This window comes from Cervus elaphus, chromosome 5, assembly GCF_910594005.1.
Source record: "Cervus elaphus chromosome 5, mCerEla1.1, whole genome shotgun sequence".
Taxonomy (NCBI): domain Eukaryota; kingdom Metazoa; phylum Chordata; class Mammalia; order Artiodactyla; family Cervidae; genus Cervus; species Cervus elaphus.
Genome location: NC_057819.1, coordinates 20,214,764 through 20,231,914, shown reverse-complemented (window position 1 = coordinate 20,231,914; position 17,151 = coordinate 20,214,764). Strand labels below are relative to the sequence as shown.

General features: G+C 47.0%; 2 protein-coding genes across 9 annotated transcripts in view; one reads left to right on the top strand and one right to left on the bottom strand.

The window, feature by feature from the left end:
• Positions 1-1,819: 1,819 nt before the first annotated feature.
• MTRFR (mitochondrial translation release factor in rescue) lies at positions 1,820-15,335 on the bottom strand. Of its 3 annotated transcripts, none has more exons than XM_043902006.1 (4): positions 14,389-15,335; positions 11,380-11,429; positions 3,826-4,126; positions 1,820-2,204 (listed from the first exon to the last, which is right to left on the bottom strand). In XM_043902006.1, the coding sequence occupies exons 3-4, from the start codon at positions 4,105-4,107 to the stop codon at positions 1,968-1,970; spliced, it is 519 nt and encodes a 172-aa protein (XP_043757941.1). In that variant the 5' UTR covers positions 4,108-4,126; positions 11,380-11,429; positions 14,389-15,335; the 3' UTR covers positions 1,820-1,967. The 3 variants fall into 3 exon arrangements, with proteins under 3 accessions (XP_043757941.1, XP_043757939.1, XP_043757940.1); XM_043902004.1 differs by lacking the exon at positions 14,389-15,335 and adding an exon at positions 14,240-14,376; XM_043902005.1 differs by lacking the exon at positions 14,389-15,335 and adding an exon at positions 14,092-14,222.
• Positions 14,592-17,151, top strand: part of MPHOSPH9 (M-phase phosphoprotein 9) — a 53,769-nt gene continuing 51,209 nt past the window's right edge. For all 6 annotated transcript variants that reach the window (XM_043902002.1, XM_043902000.1, XM_043901998.1 and 3 more), the window contains exon 1: positions 14,592-14,700. The gene's annotated coding sequence lies outside the window, so the exon portion shown is untranslated. The remainder of the gene's footprint in view (positions 14,701-17,151) is intronic.

Sequence of the window (17,151 nt, the reverse complement as noted above, 5' to 3'; positions counted from 1 at the left end):
CTTAAGCAGCACAGGCTCCAAGGCGCAGAGGCTCAGTAGTTGCGGCTCCCGGGCACTAGAGCACAGGCTCGATGGTTGTGGCACGTGGGATCTTCCCAGATCAGGGGTAGAACCTGTGTCTCCTGCATCGGCAGGCAGATTCTTCACTACTGAGCCACCAGGGAAGCCCTTGATCCTGCCCTTTCTGAGCTCGCCTCCCTTAGGCCATTCTGTTTAGGAACTTATCCTATGAGCATTTTTTCCCCCCCATATAATGCAGCTACTAAACTCCAGCTACTTACCCTGTTCTCACCAGATGGTAAGAACTATTTGCCCCGGTGCTGGGAAAAGTGGGCTGCCTGGGATGTCCTGAGAACCACAGGAACCCCAGGAGTGCCTTCCAGAGGGACTTGGAGGTCATCCTTCCTGTGTTCCTTAGGCACTGCTCTCCATGTAATGAGGGTTTACCGTGGCGAGAGGTAAGACTAAGAGGAGGAATGTGGTCAGTTTAACAGGTATGAGGCCAGGCCCCAGCCATGACAGCTCTAAAGGCCAGTAGGTGGGTATTAGGAAGCTGGCTTGTCTGCTCATCTCCTTCATGGACATAATAAGGAATTCACAAAAATTCAAGAAGGGAGATAGAAATTAAAGCGCCTGTCCCTCTTGTCTGAAGCTCCCCCAAATTTCCTGTCCACTGTTACTGTCTCTTGTGTACCATTCCAGATGCTTCTCTTGGCTACCTTCTAAAAGGAAGTTGGAGATTGGAAGGGCCCTGCACATTGCAGCCAGAGGTCCAGAGCCTTGCATGGAGCTAAGCTTCCAAACCAGGCCACTGCCAGGTGAGAAGAGCCTTACCTGGTTTCCTTACAAGTCATTTTACTGGGATGCGTGCAGTCTGGCTTCCCTCATAGCTCAGTTGGTAAAGAATCTGCAATGCAGGAGATCCAGGTTCAATTCCTGGGTCGGGAAGATCCTCTCAAGAAAATAGTAACCCACTCCAGTATTCTTGCCTGGAGAATCCCATGGATAGAGGAGCCTGGCAGGCTACAGTCCATGGGATCCCAAGAGTTGGACATGACTTAGCGACTAAACCACCACCACCATGCAGTCTGGTCTTCAGTGAAGAAATGAGGCAGGTCCTGTGTCTGACGGTGGCTTTCTCACCTCATGTTTTTTGTTTCCTTCCTAGTTTTTTGCATAAACTCCAGATGGATTCTAATAAACCAAGTTAATAACCATGCCTAACCCTCCCCCCTCCCCCACCAACAATCTGTAAGGTCAAATCTGGCTTGAGGGATGGTATCAAGCAAATTCACAAACCAGGTTTCTGAAACCTCATCTCTCATAAACCTACTACTTGTAGATCCACATACAGGGAATGATGTGTGTATTTCCACACCAGAGTGGTCACTTGTCAACACACAGTTTCTTAAGCTAATGGGGTAAATGGGCAAGTGGGTTACCAACTTGTAAATATTCCGCCATCTTGTTTTCTTTTATTCTCTTAACCTGACATGAAGCTAGCTGACATCCACGTGTCAATGATCAGTGACGTCCCAGCGGATGACAAGGAGGTACTAAAAATGCTAGTTTGACTCAATTCTATCATTTTCCATAAAAAGTCTGTTACTGGTTTTTTTTTTTTCCATAAACACTTCTCATTTTTGATAATAAAATATGATACAGGCACACATGTATAGCTTAAAAGGGGACATGCTTCTACTTACCGCCCTGGTCAAGAGGACTCTGCAGCTGCCCTGGAGGCCCTCCAAGCCTCCCATCACCGTAACCTTTCCTCCCCCCCAAAAGCGCCCCTGTTCCTTCTCCAGTAATGACTTCCTTGGGTTTCTATATAGTTTTATTCTCAGAGTCTGCATCTCTATTCGTGACAGTCCGTCTGCCGTTTAGAGACTTGGCTGTCTCTGGGGCCCGGCACACATACACTCTGAAAGCTGCCACCCTGGAGGCCAATCGGCTGGTTCCTTCAGTCAGAACCTGCAGTCCTCTCTGGGCACATTTTTACTGGATTCCCATTGTTCTTTCAAGAGTTTCTTTTTCTCGAGGGTTTCCTTTGCTCTTTTTTTTCTTTCTTGCTTTCTCTTCTCTGCCTCGCGTTTTTCTCTGCAAACGAGACTGTTTTCGCCATTGTAGAAGACGTCCACTTTCTCTTGCAGGATTCTCCGAGCTAGCTTTCTGTTTTGGTCAACGGATCTGGTCTGGTGGCACTGTAAGAGATGGTATTTCATAATGTGAAAGCTGGTGTGTCCTGGGCAGGACCTTGGGACTCATTAGACAACCTCATCCCTTTACAGAGGGGTCAGGCCCGCAGGGGCAAAGCCACTTGTCAGGAGTCCCAGCGGGTCAGCGGCAGGACGAAGGCCAAGCTCCCTCCTGCCTCTGCCCAGGCCGTGCCCAGTCCCACACCCCAGCTGTGTTACGTGACTTTCACTGACTCTGCCAATATTTGGAGTGTTGTTTTGTTTAGAAGTAACAATAGCCTTCAAAGAAAGTCCCCAGATAATTTTGGAAATGTCAACCAGTATGTCTAAGCAAGCCCTCTTGTAGGCCCTGTTTATAAATAGAACCTGTCTGCTAATGTAGGAGACATAAAAGATGTGGGTTCAATCCCTGGGTTGGGAAGATCTCCTGGAGAAGGGAATGGTAACCCACTCCAGTATTCTTGGCTGGAGAATCCCATGGACAGAGGAGCCTGGTGGGCCACAATCCATAGGGTCGCAGAGCTGGACACCACTGTAGAGACTTAGCACGCACACATGTGCTATTAGTCAACCATGATGTTCATTATGTAACATCTCTTATAACTGGCGAGTGCCTTGCAAAGCTAATTTATTTGATAAGTTCTGTTAAATTAGGGTGAAAAGATAACATTTCAAGCAGATTTGGAGTAAGCTATATGAAATAGGTTAAAGAAATTTAACTATGTTAGGTTTCAGAGTTTTGTTGTTTATGAATAAGTTTTTTCGAGGAGGAAATGAAAGAACGGCTGTCAGGACCAGACTTTGGGTTTGGTCCGAGTTGACTCTGGCAGCTGGAGGAACCTCTCTGAGCCTCAGGCTCCACCTTATGAGCGTGGGCTTGTAAAGATTAAGAGTTAACGTGAATGTGAAGCTGCTCAGAACAGGGCCGGCCAACAACATGCTCACGTGATATGTAAGTACTTGCTAATGGTACCACTGGTGTAGGAAAACCCGCCAATCCTCTTTCCACTGCGCCTCGAGGCTTGTGCTGCCTTCAGGGTCCTGGGGCTACGGGACAGACCGGCAGTTCCAGAGCCAGTGAGGCCACTATCAAACCAGGAAACAAGAGAAAGCAGCACACCCTTTCTTAGAGTGCAGCCTGTGTTGACGGCTGGCAATTTGCAGATCAGTGGTTGGATTTTTATATTCAGGAGGCTCTGCCGGCCCGTTCTGTTGAGGGCTGACATCAGTTTGCCTCGTTACCTCACTCAGTCCTTCTCCAGAAGGGCAGGTGTCACTGACGTTTACCAAAGTGGGGACACAGAGACATGGAGGGTGCAGCCATCTGAGTCATCAGCCAGGTGGCTAAGGGCTGAGCCTACTGGCAGACGGCCTGGGCCCGCGGGTTGCTTGGGGGCCCGGAGCCCATGGCAGGGCCACAGACAGAGCCCTCTGCAGCCGCTCCGCAGCCTGGTGGCTCGACAAGAACTGTGGGCCTGCCAAGTTCAAGGCCAGCAGCAGTAAGAGTGCAGCTGCGCAGGACCCTGGGGGGGGCTCCTGGGGCCGGCCCGAGACCACAGTCCCCCACTGCAGGGGCCGCAGCTGCCACTCAGGAGAATCAGGGGACCCCGAGACCACCTTCCTCTACCTTGACGACAATGCCCGAGGGCACGTGTCTCAGCACCACGCAGTTGCTGGTCTTGTTGGTTGCCTGGCCCCCTGGACCGTGGCCTTTCACGAACTGCTCTTCAAGCTCATGCTCATCCAGGGAGAGCAGCGCAGGGCGGTCCTTCTTGCCAGCTGCCTGCACCAGAGTGGCCACCGTTCCTGGGGAAAGGAGCAGCAGCTTCTCGCAGAGCCGGAGTCCCCAGGGCACCGGGCACACTCTGGTCAGTGGGGCGGGAAAACGGAACAGACCCGAGGTACTCATGGCAAGGGGCTCTCAGGACCTGGATCAGACAGAGAGGAGAGCCCTTCAGCCTCGTCTGCTCTCAAGATTAGATGAATACTTCTTCAGGTTCTAAGATCACCTCTTATGCACCAGTTCAAATGATCACCACCCACCTGGCAGGCAGGGGATTTAGGAAATCCGTGCAGACAGGCCACCGGCCACACACACACCTCTCTCTGGCCCTGCATTGTCTATAGTGTTCTCAGCACAGCAGTACATGCCCTGCCAGCTGGTAAATATTTTCTTGTAAACGGACCAAAAATATCTTCAAAGCACCCAGAGGTGCCGTTTTCTCAGGAAGGAGAGGCTGCGAGTGTGAAATTCAAAAGCACGGGGCTGTAATTTGATAAGGAAATACTCCATAGGACACCAAGCAAGACTTAGAATCTGAGTCAAGTGACATGATTTAAGTGTGTGAGAATCTCTGAAATAAAAATGAAAAGACGACAGTATGTGATGATCTGTCTTAGAGCTGAGCTGAAACAGTCTGACGCAGTAAATATCACTATCAGTCAGTGTCCTGATTGTTGTTTTTTAATGTTTCCAGTTTCATGGATTTGAATGGGAACATCTGTTCCCTCAGAAGCACTGCCAATCACAGGATCCAACCAGCACTCATCCTTAGTGCTACCAAATCCACTGATTTTTTTTATTAAGGTGCCTGTTAGGTTCAAAGTAAAAGGCAAGGGAGAGGGAGTGACATGAAGTCAGAGAGAGCAAGATGCAGTCTTCATGGAGCTCACAGAATTTCTCCCAGTCAGGGAAGGTGTTCAAGAAGAAAGCGAGAGCTGCTGAATGGGAGGTTTCAATAACTACTCGAGACTAGCATAAAGCTGAAGTGTCTTGAGTTGACAAATGAATAGAGAATAACAGCCATGAGGATGTGGTGAGTCTCACAGGCCTCTGCTGTTTTTTGAGGGAAGGCAGAAGATCTGAAAGGCATTGTCTATTTTCATAGGTCTACATACCCTCCATGTGAACGGGGCAGGGGTGTGTGTCACAACCTGGGCCTGTTTTCTCATCTGAAAAATGCAGGAGAATAAGCCCTCTTCATTGGGGCTGCCCCGGTGGCTCAGCGGTAAAGAATCTGCTTGCAAGGCAGGAGCCACAGGCTTGATCCCTGGTAGGGACGATCCTCTGGAGGAGGGCATGGCAACCCACTCCAGTATTCTTGCCTGGAGAATCCGATGGACAGAGGAGTCTGGTGGGCTACAGTCCATAGGGTTGCAGAGTCTGACACGACTGAGGCAACTTGGCACACATGCAAGCCCTCCTCATGCAACCCACACAGGTTTTGAGTGAAATCAGAGAAAACAGCAGTATTCTGGAAAGGGCTTTGTTGATACTCCTGAAGGTATGAGACTGGTTTTTAGCAAAATCACACAGGTGGATTTGGGGAAGTACAAATGTGTCCCTCACTTAAATACTTCTTGATTGAGGATTCTGTAGACACCGTAAAGAGACATAGAGTTGTTTTTAGTTGTAGTTGCTTTATGTATTCCTCTAACAACTGCTTCTTGTGAGACTCTAGACAGCTTCTTTCACCACTTGGAACCTTGTACATTCTAGTTCATGGCAACTGGTCTCTAGCACAGGTAGGAACTGGAGTTTATCTAAGCCAACTTCTTCAGCCAAAAGTACTTAATGTCCACCAAGTTATTTTTCACTAGGTTTCTCTTGGCTCATTTACCTTTCACCCACCAGCAAATCTGATGGCTGACGTCCACTGGGCCCCACATGATCTCTAGGTGACCTTATGGCAGAAACATGCTAGTAGGCGTAGCTTCTTTGTAAATATGTGCATTTTCTGAAATCCAAGTGCCTATCTTAGTTATCAGTACAGATGACATGGGTTATTTCCAGAATGAATACAGTATTCTTCATCTCTCTATGGAAAATAAATAAAATGAAATATACTTTTCAGTCTTTAGGCAAGTGCTGGTTTTCTTTTTTTTTTTTCAAGTGCTGGTTTTCAATCTTGTAACTGACACTACGGTGTAAACCAGTGGTCTGCAACCTTTTTTGGCAGACAGTTGTCTTCGTGGAAGACAATTATTCTATGGACCACAGGAGTGGGGAATGGTTTCAGGATGAATCAAGCGCATTACATTTATTGTGCACTTTATTTCTATTATTATTACCTCAGCTCCAACACAGATCATCAGGCCTTACATCCCGGAGGTTGGGGATTGCAGGCGTGCTCAGTCGCTTGTCATGTTCAACTCCTTGTAACCCTAAAGGCTGTAGTGGGCCAGGCTCCTCTGTCCATGGGATTCTCCAGGCAAGAATACTGGAGTGGGTTGCCACGCCCTCCTCCAGGGGATCTTCCCAACCCAGGGATCCAACCTGTATCTCCTGCGGCTCCTGCACTGCAGGCGGATTCTTCACCGCTGAGCCACCAGGGAAGCCCCTGGGAGGCTGGGAACCTCTGGTCTAAACTCATATCTTCTTTGTGAAAAGTACAACTTTCACCATGTTTTGTCAGTCCCAGAGGGTGATAATTAAGGAGGTGTTGGTTCATAAGATGCTCCGTGGCTACCAGGGGAGGTATTCTGAAACAAGAGTATGCCAGTGAAAGTGGTTCTTTAAAAATGGGTTCTGTTTATTGTGTGAAATATGTCAGAAGAATCCTCAGGAAAAGATGAACGATAAAGCCTTTTTCTGCCATCTCTACAACAGAGAATCCGCTCCCCTATAAATGACTGAGTGAGACCAAGTCGATGTCCACAATTTCCTTCCCCTTTTTTCTGCTTTCAGTCTACAGAACAGAATTCCTTTGTTGTATTAGTGTCTGGTCCCTGGATTAGGTTCATGGAACAGGAGCCCAGTGCCTCTCCTGGGGCTGCCCTTCCGTTAGGCAATCTGACCAGGCAGGATGGCGGTAGAATATAGTGTGGCCACAAAGAAAAGGAAAGAGGTCTGAGACAGGGCGAAACTCCCAGACAAAGGGTGGAGAGGAGGAGAGCACTTTTATCAGCTGCTTTGTTGCCAGTTCGATGTGCCTCAAGTCTACCTTTCTGTCCTAGTTCAGAGCTGACACACACAGGAAGGTCTCCCACCCGACTGGAGTTCACGAAGGTCCCCAGTGTTCAGTTACTGGCTGCTTTGTCTAACAGCTAATTCCAACGGCCAATCGGATGATTCCAAATAGAGTATCTCCTGGAGCTCTGGCTGGACTCCAGTAATGGCTAAAAATGACAAACACACCCATGGTTCCACTTCCCCGAAGGCCGGAGAAGAATACAGATTGGATTTCAGTTTTTGTGATACCCACAGAGCAACCCAAAGTCTTTGGGGAACAATAAAAGCAGCTCGAATTAGAGCTCATCATGACATGAAAAAAAAAAAGAGAAATGGTAACAAGCAGTGTGAGTAAGGGGAAACCAGCAGTCGAAACAGCAAGCCTGGATTCCTTCCTGTTGGTGTGAGCCTCAGGCCTGGGTGGGGTCTCCACCCTGACTCCCCTCCGCTTGGCTTTGGGGCGGCGTCTGCACTAGACAGCTGACTGCAATTTAGTGTTAAAGCAGCATTCTCTCACTTGGTCAAGTTGAAGATAAGAGGGCAGATGCCTTTACAACAGAGAACGTTAATTTGCTCCATGAGTATTTTCAGCATCTACAGTATGCCTCGATGAGTCTGAGACTGCAGCATAAAACGGAAATGGAGACGTCTGTAAGTAAGGTATGCGCCAGAGCCTAGCGTGGACAAGACGCCAGAGAGCAGTGGTTCTCAGACTTTACTGTGCCCCCAAGTCACCCGGAAGGCTGGTTATCAGGACTTCGAAGCTGCATCCTATTAGATGCCTTTGTTCCTGATAGGAGCCGGCACAGAGTCCCTCCTCTGGCTTACACGATCAGCCCAAACCAAGACAGGCGCCTAGCTCAGGGCTGGCATGCTCTGCTCTGGAATGTAGCCTGTGACTGGAGCTCACACAGACTTTAAACAAGGGGCAGCGAGGTGAGGCCTGTTTCACCAATGGCTCAGAAGCCCTGGAGAGTGGTAAGGGGAGGCTACTGCCTGTGCGTCTTAGACACAGAGAGGGTATGTGAATCTGGAAGGCTCAGGATTAGCTCTGGACCCACCATTCACTGATGATGTTTTAGAAAGGTAGAGTACTAGTTTCTTAGACACAACTTCTTAGTGTATCAACCTTGCAGGAATCACCCAAACTAAGCAAAGGAACAGGTGTGGAGATTCACTGAAATGGGGTGCTTTAGGAAAGATGGGGCTTCTCAGATGGCTCAGTGGTAAAGTATCAGCCTGCCAAGCAGGAGATGCAGGTTCGATCCCTGGGTCAGGAAGATCCCCTGGAGAAGAAAATGGCAACTGACTCCAGTATTCTTGCCATGGAGAATCTCATGGACAGAGGAGCCTGGACGGCTACAGTCCATGGGGTCGCAAAGAGTTGGACACAACTGAGTGACTAAATGACAACAATAGAAAAGGTGATAGGTCACGCTTTCATGGCTCTAACTTTCATGCACAGACAAATCTCTTAGGGATCCTGTTAAATAGAACGCAGCTCATTAGGTCTGGGGTGGGGCTTGAGACCCTGCCTTTCTAACCAGCTCCCAGGTAAGGTGGCTGCTGCCTGCAGTCCTGGCTCTCAGGATTATATGACTGCTGGGTAACAGCCTTAGGATTGTGTTGACAATGATGGAGGTGGAGAAGGTGGAAAGGGAAGGAACAGGCAAGAGAGGAAAAACATTTGGAGAAAAGAATGAAATGAATGTCGAGTTGAGCAAAAAGAGCAGGTGAAATGGTCACGAGGGGATTGAGAAACTGGGTCATCTGAAAAAAGAACACCAAAAATGTTGTGTCTATTGCACTGATGTTCTAGAACAGCAATGTCCAATAGAAATACAGTGCAAGCCACGTGTGAAATTCTAAATTTTCTAAGCCACACTAAAAAGAGTAAATAGCAACTGATGAAGTAAATTTCAATATACTTTACTTAATCCAATACATCCCAAATATAATTAGGTCAACATGTGATCAATATAAAAATTATTGAGATTTTCTTTTTATTTGAGGTCTGCACAATCTGAGGTGTGGCCACGCTTATAGCACATGTCGGTTTGGACTAGCCATGAGTGCTCACAGCTACTGTAGTAGATAAGGGAGGTTCTGGAGTCTTGCAATCAGAGTGTGGTCCATGGAGCAGCAGCACCACCGAGAGCTTGTTAGAAGAATCTCAGGTCCTACCCCAGGCCTTCTAAATGAGAACCTGCGTTTTAATAAGATCCTCAAGTGATTCAGCAGCACGTTGAAGTTTGAGAAGCAAAGGATACAGGAATTAGCAAGTTCTTCCAGCTGCTTTTCAGAGCTTGTTGTCTCTTATGTTGATAATATTTCAGAAGTTGAGGCCAGAATGCAGCAGGGCTGTTTACCTGCTTAGTCATGGTCTTGTTTCCCCTTCCTGAAGAAGGAGATAAACTAGATCTCAAAAACAATGATCCATCAACGATGAAGAACCAAATTCAGTGAGCTTTGAAAAAGACAAAATGGCCAGCTGATGGCACCAGAAGCTAAGTGAGAGGATTTTCTGAGAAATGTTTAATAATAATCTATATTTTGAAAGTGTGTTTGGGGACTTCCCTGGTGGTCCGGTGGTTAAGAATCCACCCTGCAATTCAGGAGACGTGGGCTTGATCCCTGGTCTGGGAACTAAGATCCCACCTGCCATGGAGCAACTAAGCCCATGCCACAACTAGAGGGTCCATGTGATGCAGAAAAAGATTCTGTAGGACTCAAGGAAGATCCTGTGTGCTGAAACTAAGACCTGACGCTGCCGAATACATAAGTAAACATTTGAAAAGACCCACAAAAGTGTGTTTTGGTGTTCCCTGCCGAATGGGAGTAAAGAGAAAGCACCCTTTCTTTCCCTTTCACATCTAGCTCATGCTTCTGTTCTGGTTACCTGAAATCTTCGTGAAGAAGTGAAGTGAAAGTCACTCAGTCATGTCTGACTCTTTGTGACCCGATGGACTGGAGCCCACCAGGCTTCTCTGTCCATCGGATTCTCCAGGCAAGAATACTGGAGTGGGTTGCCATGCCCTTCTCCAGAGGATCTTCCCCACCCGGGGATCGAACCCAGGTCTCCAGCATTGTAGGCAGATTCTTTATGGTTTGAGCTACCTAGGAAACCCAAATCCAATCCCTCATGAGGGCTGGAACACATCCCCAAACAAAACCCCAGGGAACTGTGGCTCAGGCTTGACACAGACCCTGTCATTTCCTAGGCTGGGAGTTCTCCACTGAAGAGAAAGCATCATCCAGTCACAGTAAGTGTTTCCAGAGAACTATTTCTCAAAAAAAGAAAAGCATAATGGACTGAGCAGGAAAGGACAACTGTTGTCCTTGACTGGGGCAGACAAGAGGATAAGGAGATCACTCCCAAGTTTGGTTTAAATTCAATAGTCTTACTGCTGCCCAGTTCAAGAGACAACTAATGAAGGTAGATAAAGAGAAAAGCTTTCAATTCATACAATACCAACAGCCTGTTCAGTTTTTTTTTAAAACAGAAAATGTTGAATCCACAATTACACCTGTCCTATTTGGGTGCATCACTGTGATTTTCTTCTATTTATGGCACCTAACAGGAACTCTGTTATTTATCAACTATGCTATTAAAATCAGACAGACACATAAAAAAGCAGCAATGATTACGCTCCACATTTTTCTCTAAAAGTCTCAAAGTGAAGTCGCTCAGTCATGTCTGACTCTTTGTGACCCCATGGACTGTAGCCTACCAGGCTCTCCCCATCCATGGGATTTTCCAGGCAAAAGTACTGGAGTGGGTTGCCATTTCCTTCTCCAGGGGATCTTCCTGACCCAGGGGATCGAACCCAGGTCTCCCACATTGTAGACAGACGCTTTACCATCTGAGCCACCAGGGACTCTATTAATGATGCCTTGTATTTGTTTAGGACGTCTATTTTCAAACCATGTTTGAATACATTATTGTATTTCATACAAATAAAAGACAAGATGCATACTATGTGGAATATTTCAGGAAGACTTACTTTGGAAGAACATTCCATTTAAACTAAATTTGTCCTTCCCACCCCTTGTTTCTTAACCTTTCATAACATCTTCAGATTTGTTCTTCCCCCAGCTCCTTAAAGAGTATTAGCTCATTTTCAATTTTCTCTTGACCCTTTCTCTTGAGATTTTTTTGTCCCCGACAGGCCATACTGCTCTGTAGTCAGTATGACCTGAGTCAGTGTCTCAACGCCATGATTTACTCACCGCACAGCTCTGGCCATGTTTCCAAATCTGTAAAATGGAAGTTATACCACCTAGGAAGAGAAAAAAAAAAATTGCACAGGTCGCCACAGATTTAAAGCACTCAATGGTGCTCCAAAGCACTGAAAACTCAGCAACCTCTGGCTAACAAAACACAAGCCCAGTCTGCAAAGGGATTATTTCATGGACTTATGTTTTAAAAGCTCAGAGAAAAGACATCTAGAACATGACCTGCAAACTATTTTACTTGGTATGGTCCAATTTAAGAAATACTTGGGACCATGCGATCACCAAAGACTCGCTGTTTGGTGAGGTCATAATTGTGGTCTATGAAATCAGGTGCCAGAGGTAATTATGATGCCGAGAATATAGCTTGACTTCCCAGCCAGTTTCAAATTGAAAGATAAAAACTACCTTCATCAAAGCAAGTCCTGGTTTAAACATACAGATCTTTAGGAATTATCTGATAGAATAAGAAAAATTATGAGGGGTGGGAAAGGTTAAAAAAGGTCATATTTAAATGTACACCTGATCATTCATTTTCATGTTCAATGGTTTTAGTTTTAGAGGTCTTCATTTTTCCTGTGGGGGACAGCCCTCCCCCAACCCCCATCAATGACAAGCTGTTTGGATATAAGAATTACTGACACCAAGTAACACCCTGGTTAACAGACATTAAATGTCTCAAGCCATTAACAGCCAGTATTACTGAATAGCCTAATCTTATCCCAATCAAGGAGCTCCACTCAAAACTGTCATTTGAAGCCTTCATGGCAAAAGAGGAATACTTCAGCAATGCATGCTCAGTCGCTCCGTTGTGTCTGACTCTTTGTGACCCCATGGACTGTAGCCCGCCAGGCTTCTCTGTCCATGGGATTATCCCAGCAAGAATACTGGAGTGGGTTGCCATTTCCTCTTCCAGGGGATCTTCCCAACCCAAGGATTGAACCCGCATTTCCTGTGGCTCCTGCATTGGCAGGTGGATTCTTTACCACTGAGCCACCTGGGAAGCCCCACTTGAGCAATATGATGTTATAATAAAGTCATATGGTAACCATACCCTTATAAAGCCATAAAATATTAGTGTAAGCTTGCACCTAAGTAATGCAGAATCTCCAGTATGAGGAGAGGGAGGTTAAATTAGATGAATTGTTACTGGGCTTCCCTGGTGTCTCAGATGGTAAAGAAGCCACCTGCGATGCAGGAGACCTGGGTTCTATCCCTGGGTTGGGAAGACCCCCTGGGGGATCCCCCACAGACAGAGGAGCCTGGTGGGCTGCCGTCCGTGGGGTCGCAGACAGTTGGACACGACTGAGTCACTAAGCGCAGCACCCAGCACATACTTGTATTTCTAGAGCCTTCTCTTCCCTCATTTTTTTTTTTTAACTTTTTTTAAAATTCTTTTTTTTTCTTTTTTCCCTCCTTATTTTTATAAAGCTTCTTTTTAGTCCAATTAGTCAAAAGCAATTTCCACTCTGAATTTGTAAACATTTAGACTCCTTCAAAGAGCTTAAATTAAGAAATAAGGTGTGAGTACCTTTACCAAAATATTTCATATCAGTTTGTTAACAAGATAACTTGGTTAATCAGAATACTAGCTCCTGAACATGTTGGCTTATTAATTAAAAGCAGGATAATAGGTTTTTTGAAAGTTACCTAAAATCATATTGCCAAAAACAGAAACGCACTGAAACTAAACAAAATCCATCTGATTCTGTATCATAAAGCCATGCTCTCCTGCCTAGTGCATGATTAGGAACTAATATCCAGTACTCGATGTTGAGGTTAACATTTTTCTTGGAGGAAACACACCTCCCTTTGCCTGGAGCTGTCCCAGAAATCCACTCTCCCATTCTTGTGTGAGTGCAAGATTCTACAGTATCTCAAATCATAGATTTCTAACCAACTGAAATTAGTGGTACAACTGCTTTTTGTTTTGTTTTTTTTTATGGACTTGAAATAGACATTGAAAATAGAGCCTGTGTGCTTAAAAGTAATTTGATTTAGTTTAGGTATTAAACACAGCACTGATTGGTGGATTAACACAATTGGGAGGAGGATTTGATTTATTTAAGCTTGAGATCTTCCATACACTGATTAAGATTTTGGAGAGAATTTTTACTGTTGAGACAAAATTGTTAGGTGTTTTAAGAAGGCTCCGATCAGATGAAACGCCTCTTGGCATATTTGTTATTCCAAAGGCAAACAACATCTGCTCCTGGCTTCTGCATCCTACATCCTTCTGCCCCTGCATCCTGGCTACTCAGGCACACCTAAGGACAGGGCTAGCGAAGTGCCTTTACTGGGGGTTCGGGACACTTAAGAGGTAAATCTAAGAGCTGGAAGTACTTTAAAGTACTTTCGTCTGAAAAACGCGGACTAAACAGGGCGTGTGAGATGGGCTGGGGGGCCCACGGGAAGGGACGTGGGTTCTCTGTGGTCCTTCGAAAGGCTTGGCAGGAGCAAAACCCTCACGATGCCTAAAACAGGCCCAGCTGCATGATCATAACTACCCAAGGCTTTGCCGAACAAGTAAAGGAGCATCGATCCATCTGCCTTCCGGCTTCGGTGGAACTGTTTTCTCCTTAACGGTGGGATCTCGTCCTCGCCCGCTCCCCACGTCCGTGAAGAGCCCAGTGCTGACCCCCCACCAGCCTAAGGTAAATCAAATCCAGGGACAATTTAGTTCAGGTGTCGGGGCCGGCTTCATCTCACCGTCAGTGGGGCCTCCGGGTCAATGGGCGGCGCGACTCAGGGTCGCAAAACAGGGAAATTCAGGGATTCCAGATCCCAGTCCTCTCTCCAGAGCCCCTGATGATCGTGGGCAACCGTGTGGATGCCGAGCTTCTCCACAGACTCTTACCTGACCTCAGGAATGGCCTTCCGCCCCCAATGTTCTGGGGGAACCGTAATCACCGCAAGAGCGGAATCGCTAACTCGCTTCCCGGTCTGCGCACGCGCGGCTCTACAGCCGCAGCTGCCCTCTGGCCTGAGAGCTCCCCCTCGTCTTACCTATTGCGCATGCGAGAAGCTAAGTAGTCTTTCCCGCGTAGCTACCGTAGGTTCCCAGAGAGCCAATCAGAGGAGAGGACTTGACAGCTGCCCCGCCCCTCTCGTTTCCCTGGCGGCTGACCTCCGTCTCTGGTGGGAGCTGGGGGACAGGAAGGGGTAAGCCGAAGCGCGCGCCGCTGCACGGCCGTCTCCGCCCCCTTCCAAGCAACCAATCGCGACCAAGACGCCGGGCGCGCGCACGCTCCCTCGAGTTTAACGGTCACGAGAGGCCGAGCGCCCGACGCTGACATCCGCAGTGGGAGCGGCGGCCAGGTAAGTGGCCGCCGGCCTGCGGGGAGCTGCCAGTCGCAGGGGACAGGGGGCGCGACGTCGAGGACACCGAGCCAGCGGACCCCTGAGTGTTCTGATGGGTTAGGGCAGGGGAAGACAACGGTCAGGCCACATCACCCCACCGGAGCCCGCGGGCGTGTGGGGGCTTTGCCACTGTCCGTATGCCTTTTCTAGACTTTGTGCCCTTGAGTGACACCCGCGCGGCCCAATCGCTGAGCGCCTTTTCCCCAGGGGCGGGGGGCTTGAGGGATTTCGCTTTTTTTTTTTTTTTGACCGGGTTCCTGAGCTTCCTTTGAGAATCAGTAATGTAGTTGTTGCACCGATACTTTTAACTCTGGCCTCCCTGCTGGCTGCAATTTAGGCGAGAACCAGCAGCGGCGGTCTGGCTGTCAGCGCGAAAATGTCAGAATCTGGCCTCAAAACCTGAAATCATCCCTTCTTTCCCCTTCTCGGGTTCCCAACAAAGGAGAACGCCTGGTTAACTTTTATATGCTCAGCAGACCCCGTATCAGTCGTTCCCTTTCCCCCTTTTCCCCTTTTTGGCGCTGGGGGCATCCAAAGCGTCATATTTTGTTTGTGGGAAATACAAAAACGTCTCTGTTCTTATATCCATTCTCCATCAGGTTCTTAAAATTCTGCATTGTATATCTTTCTTAAAACACTCATCCCCCCCCCCCCCCCCCAATCCCTCTCCTCACCCCCACGCTCTGCTGGGGAGGCATCATCACATTTCAAGATCCATCTGGATCTACTGCGTCCGGATTAACTCATCGGGGGAAATAATAGATGGGGTTGCATGCAGATCCATGTCCCCAGAGAGCTTGCGTTTTCCTGCTGGAAGAGCAAGGTGATGTGAATTCAGGTATTTTCGTTGCCAGATGGAAGGTGCGGCCCCTGAGTTTGTCAGTACCCTTTGTCGTTGGTGATGGGCTGAGTCACTGGGGAGACTATTTAATTAGGTCGGGTTACCCTTGGCCTTCACACCTGTCCCTGAAGGAAACGGTTCCTTTGTGAGCTGATGCTTTCAAGGCTGCGCTTTGTGAAACCAGGCCGTAGAAAGTGGAAACCTAGAGGAACCAGAATAATGAAGTATTTTCCTCTATCGCGTTCCCTAAAGCTTCCATCTTGTAAGCAGCATAGGTTTTCTTTTATTCTTTTTTCCCCCTGTTATTCCTTGGCTTTTTTTTAAGTACATGAATTCCTTAAAAAGGAGGCAGTTGACTTGTTACAGCCAGTTTACCTCTGTACATCTAGCTTCAGTTAAATTTTAGTGGACCTGGCAAATAGTTTATTTTTTCAGAAGTAATTAAAAGTACTCTGTGTGTATAATATATAGTGCAAAATGCATTCCTTCCACCCCCACCTTCAGTGGGGAAACAAGCATTGTTAACAGTTTAACTGGCTGTTTTCAATACCAAATTAAATACTAAGTAGTTCCCATTCATCTATTCATGGTATAAATCAGCAAGCATGCTTGATAAAATGTATTAAAGGAATGAACAGGGCATGTAAGTTTTCCAATATTACACAGAATTGTGTCTGGAACCTTGCTTATTAAGCACCTAAAGTTTTGAAACGTTACCTGAAAAAAATACTAGTGCAGTTCAGTCACTCAGTCGTGTCCGACTCTGCGACCCCATGGACTGCAGCACACCAGGCCTCCCTGTCCATCACCAACTCCCGGAGCTTACTCAAACTCATGTCCATCAAGCCAGTGATGCCATCCAACCATCTCATCCTCTGTCGTCCCCTTCTCCTCCTGCCTTCAACTACTACTGCTACTTCTGTAAATCACTGTTATTGTAGATTTTTTATTGAGATACAAGTTACCATAAAATTTATTGTTTTGAAGTGTACAATTCCGTGATTTTTTTTAGTTTAGTCACGGGGTTGTGCATTCATCACCACTGTCTAATTCTAGAACTTTTCATCTCCCCAGAAAGACACCCTATGCCCATTTTGGTCACTGTCATTCTCTCCTCCCAGCTCCTAGCAACCATTTCTCTCCTTTCTTTCTCTATAGATTTGCCTACTCTAGATACTTTGTATAAATGGAATCATATGATAGGGTCTTTTGTTGGGCTTCTTTTACTTTGTGTGTGTGTGTGTGTGTGTGTGTATGTGTGTATGTTTTGGCTGCACCTTCTGCTGCTTGCAGGGTCTTAGTTCCTCCACCAGGGATTGAGCCTGGGCCCACTGCAGTGACAGGTCTGAGCCCTAACCCCTGGACCGCCGGAGAATTCCCTTTAGCATAATGTTTTAAATGTTTATCCACAGTGTAGCATAATTCTGCACTTTATTATTTTCTATGACTGAGAAATATTATATGGATTGTTGTTGTTCAGTCACTAAGCCTTGTCTGACTCTTTGTGACCCCGTGGACTGCAGCATGCCAGGCTTTTCTGTCCTCCATTATCTCCTGGAGTTTGTTCA